This window comes from Lepidochelys kempii, chromosome 1 (genome assembly GCF_965140265.1).
Source record: "Lepidochelys kempii isolate rLepKem1 chromosome 1, rLepKem1.hap2, whole genome shotgun sequence".
Taxonomy (NCBI): domain Eukaryota; kingdom Metazoa; phylum Chordata; order Testudines; family Cheloniidae; genus Lepidochelys; species Lepidochelys kempii.
In genome coordinates, this window is record NC_133256.1 from 345319046 (window position 1) to 345328139 (window position 9094).

General features: G+C 47.7%; 1 protein-coding gene across 1 annotated transcript; it reads right to left on the reverse strand.

Moving 5' to 3' along the window:
- Nucleotides 1-903: 903 nt before the first annotated feature.
- LOC140905466 (tubulin alpha chain-like) lies at nt 904-3630 on the reverse strand. The gene is made up of 3 exons (XM_073328876.1): nt 3402-3630; nt 2873-3021; nt 904-1887 (listed from the first exon to the last, which is right to left on the reverse strand). The coding sequence occupies exons 1-3, from the start codon at nt 3628-3630 to the stop codon at nt 904-906; spliced, it is 1362 nt and encodes a 453-aa protein (XP_073184977.1).
- Nucleotides 3631-9094: the final 5464 nt, after the last annotated feature.

Sequence of the window (9094 nt, forward strand, 5' to 3'; positions counted from 1 at the left end):
TTTCCCCAGCTTTAGTGCCGATGATTCCAGGATCACATTGCACAACTGGCCTGCTGTGGGTTTTGTTTGTTTTTTTTTTTAAAAAAAAAACAAACACACACACCCCAACACCTAAGGCCAAATTCTCCTCTACTATTCCAGTCTGTGGCTGTAGTAATTCCAACCAGCAAGGGAGTCACTCCTCAGTCACAGTGGGAGGAGTAGAAGTTGGGGCTTATTTTGTTTGTTAGACTAAGAGGGTATTACTAATTTCGCTTTCCCATGGAGAGAGGAGAGCCCTAGGATCATATTGCTGACTGCTACTTATCCCCTTCTCTAAGGGTTTCTAAACACCTAGATGGGATTTGGTACCCTGGGATATTTAGATGCAATATACTTAGACATCTGTAAGTTTCTTCCTCATGAACCTAGTGGTTGATTCAAACTTTCAGAATCCGAGTTCGGGGAAGGAGTTAATCCAGGCAGCTATATCTGACACTCCCATGTGCTTAACTTCAGACTAGAAGAGGATCCCTGGCTGCCCAAAACCTACCGTGTCCACTACCAGCTGTAATAGATGCAGAAACTCAGCACCTGAAAGAGTCAGGTCATTTATAATCTTGTACTAGGAGTTACGCAAAAGCCTGAAGAGTGGATACCGACTGTTAGAATTCCCACCTCCAGGTTTTGCCAGAATTAGCTGAATGAGAGAGAGGAGTTTGCAGTTAAGAATTTATTCCTGCAGGTCAGGTTCAAACAACTGGCAAGCAGAAGACCAGACACATGCAAACTACTTCCAGAAGTTACAGCATGAAAGAAGGTAGTGTGTTCAATAATGCATTGAGAAGCAGACTGCAAGTAACCCTAGATACATCTGGCCCATGAAAGGAACAGCATGGTGAGGCTAATGCCTAGAACAAGGGTTTAATAATCTTCTCCCTCCTCCACCTCCTCATCCCCATCTGCAGAGTCCCTGCCAACTTCCTCATAGTCCTTCTCGAGAGCAGCCATGTCCTCCCTGGCTTCGGAGAACTCTCCCTCCTCCATCCCCTCCCCCACATACCAATGCACAAAGGCCCGTTTCGCATACATCAGGTCAAACTTGTGATCCAGCCGGGCCCAGGCTTCTGCAATAGCCGTGGTGTTGCTCAGCATGCAGACGGCCCGCTGCACTTTAGCCAGGTCTCCCCCCGGCACCACCGTGGGGGGCTGGTAATTGATGCCCACCTTAAACCCAGTTGGGCACCAGTCCACAAACTGGATGGACCTCCTGGTTTTGATGGCTGCTATAGCTGCATTCACATCCTTGGGCACCACATCCCCCCGGTACAGCAGGCAGCAAGCCATGTATTTGCCTCGGCGAGGGTCACATTTCACCATCTGGTTGGAGAACTCAAAGCAAGCATTGGTGATTTCAGGCACCGAGAGCTGCTCGTGGTAAGCTCTCTCTGCAGAGACTATGGGAGCATAGGTAGTGAGGGGGAAGTGTATGCGGGGATAAGGCACCAAGTTAGTTTGGAATTCAGTGAGATCCACATTCAAGGCACCATCGAACCTCAGGGAAGCAGTGATGGAGGACACTATCTGGGCTATCAGCCTGTTCAGGTTGTGGTAGGAGGGACGCTCGATATTGAGGTTCCGGTTGCAGATGTCGTAAATGGCCTCGTTGTCCACCATGAAAGAACAGTCCGAGTGCTCCAGCGTGGTGTGGGTGGTCAGGATGGAATTGTAGGGTTCCACCACCGCAGTGGAGACCCGTGGGGCAGGGTACACCGAGAACTCCAGCTTGGACTTCTTCCCAAACTCCACTGAGAGACGCTCCATCAAGAGGGACGTGAATCCAGAGCCTGTGCCTCCTCCGAAGCTGTGGAAGACCAGGAACCCTTGAAGGCCACTGCACTGGTCAGCCTGCACAAGGTGAGAGGACATTGAACTAGTGTTGGTCATGCTACTCATACTGGGTCCCCTCTTCCTTTCCATCACCATCCAGAAATCAGCTACTTAACATGTGACCATGATTTGTTAACGGAAGGTCTGTGTGTAATGTATAAATACAAAAATCAGAAGTAGTTTGTAATGACAATCTGTTGGGGAACTGAAGATTGCTGGATGTCAGTATGAGACCTCCCAAAACAGCACCCACATAATATTGATGGAAGATTTTATTGAATAAGTCAGCCAGCAGAGGTAGAACCCAAGTAGAACACAACCCCTGTATCAAGCAAGCAAGATGCTGGTTCATGAGTCAGCTTGAGGATTTCCTCCCCTCTGAAGAATGAGCTCAGTCAGCATTCACTGAATTACAGCCTTGGTGCTAGATTCCCATACAACATCTGGGTGGGCAAATGCCATTACAGGTTGCCATTGTGGCTGGTCTACTCTTGGGTTGCTCTTCCACTGACAATTCCAGCTACAAAACCCCAACGCAACAATCACATGGGAGCAAGTTACAATTATGCCTCTTGACTGTCAGCCAGAGGTAGGCTTTCAAGCTATCTAGCCCGTGAGAGGCTGGTGCCTGACAGCACTAAACCTGTTCATGAATGAGCAGCTGTCTTTCAGTAAGATTACCAGTGCTAGAGGAGTATTTGAGAAGCCCCCACACAGAGTTCTATTTCTAAGCTAACCACAGGAAGAGCAGGTCAAGGCTTTGCCTCTTTATACCAGGAGTGATTGGCTTTGTGGTGCTGTATTTAGCTCCCCTCAGCCAGCAAAGAGGCCATGAGGGGAGCTTGGCATGAACAAAATCCCTGGACTGAAGTTCTACCTACTCCCCAACACTCCTGTTAAGTCCCTCATCCCTCTCACCAGCATTATTCCCATCTGGTTTAGATGGGGTGCGGTTCCTTCAACTTCTAAAGAGAAGTAAGGAAAAAGGAGTTTGCCCACTTACCATTTTACGAGTCCTATCAATCACAGGATCTATGATTTCCTTCCCAATGGTGTAGTGGCCACGGGCATAGTTGTTGGCAGCATCCTCCTTGCCACTGATCAGCTGCTCAGGATGGAACAGGGAGCGGTAGGTCCCAGTTCGGATCTCATCTGTAAGGAAGGAGAGGGTCATGAACACCTTCAGGGCCTCAGCTTCAGAGCTGTGATTTAGTCAAAGCTTTACTGTAGAGCATGTTCCAGGGTCTGTCGTACCCACACTCAGTCAACAGCAAGGCACTAAGGCCCAGACCCACAAGGTATTTGGGCTCCTAATTTCCATGGAAACCAACAGAAGTTAGGAGACTAACCAGCTTTGTGGATCTGGGCTCAAAGACAGGATTATCACCAAACGCTGGGTTATCTGTGGTAAGAGCGCCCTGTTAGAAGCCATTGAGAAGTGGAGAGGATGGTTGTGTTTTCCCCTCTTCCCAGCAGGTCAGTGATTAAAACTCAAAGAAGGGATCTGGTCTAGGCAGGTTCCAGTGTCTTACCAATGACTGTGGGTTCCAGGTCTATGAACAGTGCTCTGGGCACATGCTTCCCTGACCCAGTCTCGCTGAAGAAGGTCCCAAAGGAAGAATCAGCTTGCCCCAAGGACTTCTCCAAACAGATGATTCCATTTGGCTGGATCCCATGTTCCAGACAGTACAGCTCCCAGCAGGCATTGCCCATCTGCACGCCGGCCTGGCCAATGTGGACAGAAATACACTCCCGCTGCATGGGGAAGAGGCACACAAAGAAGTTGCATCCATGAAACGGTGGCTTTACTGGCTGGTTCAGGCAGCGTTTCACACCCAGAAACAGTGGGCCAATCACTCGACTTCCATCCCTGCTCAGAGCTACAGTGGGAATCAAAAGCAACTTGGGCCTGGGGAGGTTCATCCATCTATTCACATTTCCCAGAAGTGACCAATGGGCTCAATTTCCAGCTGTTAAACTACAGCCTTGTTCTATGTACACAGCCCTGTTAAGCAACATTAAACCAGGATCACCAGATCCAGAGACAAGCAGGGCTTTAGCTTGGTTATTGGACAGAGCTACCATCCAGGCTACCGTATGCCTGGGAGCCAGGTCTAACCATTGTTCTCGAACAGCCAGGCCCAAGGCTAGAAGGGGATTTAAGACAGTTTTCTTATTTCTAGTGAGGTATATGTATGGTTCAGTGCAGTCAGAGCTGCTAGAGTGGAAAACCCCCTGGCCTTACGGTTTGAAGGGCAAAGGGAATTCCAGTATCGAAGATCTGGTTGGCGCCACATGCCTAAGACTAGCCCATTTCCAGGACTGGGCTGCAAGATGAAGGCAGAGCATCCAAGTCTTGGCCAGATTCGGCCTGATGACACTATGCACTGTTTTAAATAGACGTTATTGCAGCATGAGAGACACCAGACGCTGGACTGGAGCCCAGTCAGAGCAGTTATCTAAACTAAAATAATCTGAGGCCTGTTCCTTGTGTGTTTTGAGATTCTTCTTCAAACTGGTGGGGGCTGGGGAATTAAGTTTACTATTGTGAGTCCTGCAGAGCCAGTAGTTCTGGAAGAGAAATTAACTTTTTCCTGCCGTAATGAGAACCATGAACAATCCAGTTCTTCCCTCTGTTACCTATTGTATATGCAAAAAGAAAAGGAGGACTTGTGGCACCTTAGAGACTAACCAAATTTATCTGAGCCTAAGTTTTTGTGAGCTACAGCTCACTTCATCGGATGCTGAAGTGAGCTGTAGCTCATGAAAGCTTATGCTCAGATAAATTGCTTAGTCTCTAAGGTGCCACAAGTCCTCCTTTTCTTTTTGTGAATAGAGACTAACAGCTGCTACTCTGAAACCTACTGCATATGGAGACCTACTGCAGGGCATGAACACAAGGGGGCAGACTTGGTGTGGAAGCTTTAACTGTGCATTAAACTTCAGGATATGAAAACTGCAACTGTAGAGAACCATCAATGGAACGATGTTGTGGTGGGAGTCTGCTATAGACCACTGGACCAGGTTTTCTTCCCTCAACTAACAGATGTTACTAGATCACAGGCCCTGGTTCTCATGAGAGACTTCAATCACCCTGATACCTGCTGGGAGAGCAATACAGTGGTGCACAGACAATCTAGAAGTTTATGGAGAGTGTAGGGGACAATTTCCTGGTGCAAGTGCTGGAGGAACCAACTAGGGGCAGAGCTCTTCTTGACCTGCTGCTCACAAACCGGGAAGAATTAAATAGGGGAAGCAAAAGTGGATGGGAACCAGGGAGGCAGTGACCATGAGATGGTAAGTTTCCTTTCTTCCCTGTGTCAGGATCCTGAAAGCAGCAGACTACGGACCTTGGACTTCAGAAAAATCAGACTGACTCCCTCAGGGAACTGATGGGCAGGATCCCCTGGGAGAACAACATGAAGAGGAAAGGAGTCCAGGAGAGCTGGCTGTATTTTAAAGAATCCTTGTTGAGGTTACAGGAACAAACCATCCCGATGTGTAGAAAGAATAGTAAATATGGCAGGCAACCAGTGTGGCTTAACAGTGAAATCCTTGCTGATCTTAAACACAAAAAAGAAGCTTACAAGACCTGGAAGATTAGACAAATGACCAGGGAAGAGTATAAAAATATTGCTCAGGCATGCGGGAGTGACATCAGGAAGGCCAAATCACACTAGGAGTTGCAGCTAGCAAGCGATGTTAAGAGTAACAAGAAGGGTTTCTTCAAGTATGTTAGCAACAAGAAGAAAGTCAAGAAAAAAGTGTGGGCCCCTTACTGAATGGGGGAGGCAACCTAGTGACAGAGGATGTGGAAAAAGCTAATGTACTCAATGCTTTTTTTGGCCTCTGTCTTCACGACCAAGGTCAGCTCCCAGACTACTGCACTGGGCAGCACAGCATGGGGAGGAGGTGACCAGCCCTCTGTGGAGAAAGAAGTGGTTGGGGACTATTTAGAAAAGCTGGACGAGCACAAGTCCATGGGGCTGGATGTGCTGCATCCGAGAGTGCTAAAGGAGTTGGCGGATGTGATTGCAGAGCCATTGGCCATTATCTTTGAAAACTCATGGTGATTGGGGGAGGTTCCAGACGACTGGAAAAAGGCTAATGTAGTGCCCATCTTTAAAAAAGGGAAGGAGGCGGCTCCGGGGAACTACAGGCCAGTCAGCCTCACCTCAGTCCCTGGAAAAATCATGGAGCAGGTCCTCAATGAATCAATTCTGAAGCAGTTGGATGAGAGGATAGTGATCAGGAACAGTCAGCATGGATTTACCAAGGGCAAGTCAAGCCTGACTAATCTAATTGCCTTCTATGATAAGATAACTGGCTCTGTGGATGAGGGGAAAGCAGTGGATGTGTTATTCCTTGACTTCAGCAAAGCTTTTGACAGTCTCCCACAGTATTCTTGCCAGCAAGTTAAAGTAGTATGGGCTGGATGAATGGACTATAAGGTGGATAGAAAGCTGGCTAGATCGTCAGGCTCAACAGGTAGTGATCAATGTCTCCATGTCTAGTTGGCAGCTAGTATCAAGTGGAGTGCCCCAAGATTCTGTCCTGGGGCTGGTTTTGTTCAATATCTTCATAAATGATCCGGAGGATGGTGTGGATTGCACCCTCAGCAAGTCTGAGGATGAGGTTAACTGGGAGGAGAGGTAGATATGCTGGAGGGTAGGGATAGGATACAGAGTGACCTAGACAAATTAGAGGATTGGGCCAAAAGAAATCTGAGGAGATTCAACAAGTGCAGAGTCCTGCACTTAGGATGGAAGAATCCCATGTACTAACTACAGACTAGGGACCAAATGGCTAGGCAGCAGTTCCTGGCAATAAGGGCACATTGTTGACCAATATCCAGCTTCATGTCCACTGTAACCCCTAGGTCCTTTTCTGCAAAAGGCCAATGGCATTTTGGGATATACAAGTAGGGGCATTGCCAGCAGATCGAGGGACATGATTGTTCCCCTCTATTAGAGGCTGGCGAGGCCTCATCTGGAGTACTGTGTCCAGTTTTGGGCCCCACACTACAAGAAGGATGTGGAAAAATTGGAAAGAGTTCAGCGGATGGCAACAAAAATGAGGAGAGGCTGAGGGAACTGGATTGTTTAGTCTGCGGAAGAAAAGAATGAGGGGGGGATTTGATAACTGGTTTCAACTACCTGAAAGGGGTTCCAAAGAGGATGGATCTAGACTGTTCTCAGTGGTAGCAGATGACAGAACCAGGAGTAATGGTCTCAAGTTGCAGGTTTCGGTTGGATATTAGGAAAAAAACTTTCACTAGGAGGGTGGTGAAACACTGGAATGAGTTACCCAGGGAGGTGGTGGAATCTTCTTCCTTTGAAGTTTAAGGTCAGGCTTGAGAAAGCCCTGGCTGGGATGATTTAGTTGGGGATTGGTCCTGCTTTGAGCAGGGGGTTGGACTAGATGACCTCCTGAGGTCCCTTCCAACCCTGATATTCTATGATTCTATGAAGCCTTCCTGCAGCTGTGCTGGCTAAGAGGGACTGAGGCTATGTTGGTACAACTTACGTTGCTCTGGGGTGTGAATAAGCCACCTCTGAGCAACATAAGTTACACCTACCTAAGTGCCAGAGTGGGCAGCACTATGTCAGCAGGAGAGCTTCTCTTGCCCACATATCTACTGCAGCTCATTGTGGGGGTAGAGGCGTTAATTTGACGAGAGCTCTCTTCTGTCAGCTTAGAGTGGCTATGCTCGAGAGTTTACAGCAGCTGCACGGCAATAAGCTTTGTAGCTTAGCCATAGCCTCAGTCTGCTCAGTGTTAAGGTCAGCCTGAAGCGAGGGAAAACAAGCAGTGCCTTGTCACAGGAGCCTACCGTCAATCCAGACTTGGATGCCTTTATGTTTAAGCTAGACCAGCCAACTTCTCCCTTCAGGGGGATGGGGATCAAGCTATTTACTTGCTTAAATATCAGCTTTTAGGGAATTTCCAATTTAGGGAAATATTCAGATGAGACAATTGGCTCCATAGGCATGTAAACAGTTTAGATTCAGTAGAGAAATTTACACAGGACTAAGACAGGAGTAGAAGCATCAGTAATTGGGGCTTGTCACTCCAGACTAGCAGATCTATCAGCTCCGTAATGCAGAGTCAGAAGGATCATGACAGCTATAATGTGGGCTGATCAGAGCAGGGGCTGGTCTAGTAAGTGCCAGGCATATTAATGGTATTCTAACTACTTAGTTTCTTATACTAGGTTTCAGAGTAACAGCCGTGTTAGTCTGTATTCGCAAAAAGAAAAGGAGGACTCTGTGTATATATAAAGCCTGCTGCAGTTTCCACGATATGCATCTGAAGAAGTGAGCTGTAGCTCACGAAAGCTTATGCTCTAATAAATTGGTTAGTCTCTAAGGTGCCACAAGTCCTCCTTTTCTTTTTTCTTATACTAGAAATAGACTAAACACAAGATTAAGAGACAAGAACTCAATTCTAAGTCCAGAAAGGACCACAGTGATCTTCTAGTCTGACCTCCTAGCTAGTACAGGGCATAAAACTGCCCCAAAGTCATTCTTAAATGAGGTCCTAAGGATGCTTCATTATCCCCATTTCACAGAGAGGAAGGGACTTGCTCAAAGTCATCCAGCAGGCCTGTGGCAGAGCCAGGAATAGAATCCAGGTCTCTCAAGTCCCAGACCAGTGCTCCATCCACTAGGCCACAGTTTCACAAACTTCATTGCACCACAACCCCCTTCTGGCAGCAAAAATTACTACAAGATCCCAGGAAGGGGGACCAGAGCCAGAGCCCCCTGCCTTGCGGGATGCCGAAGCTTGATTGCCCTGAGCCCCATCAAGTTTAATGACAGCCCTGGTGACTCCATTAAAACAGGATCCCAACCCACTGTTTGAGAACCTTGGCACTAGGACACACTGCCTCTAGCTACGCCATTTAATTCCAGCTTGACCACTAAGAACCTGCCTGAGTTAATGTTACATTCACTGTCATACACTTGTCTCTCTCTGAGAGGCGGGAACATGCACCTCCCTTGGAATGGGGCTGGTTAGTTAATATTTGTGCAGAACTTCACAATCCAGAAGTAGACAGCTCAGTTAATAGACCTATGTACAATCACAGCACCCTATCCACAGGGAAGCATTAAGGCAGGACAGGGCTACCAGTCATTATTCCCCAGTTAGAACCCAGCCTCTTAAGTGTTCTCCTGCATACACGCCCTGCCCCACACAGAGAACAATCCAGTTTGCAAGTGTT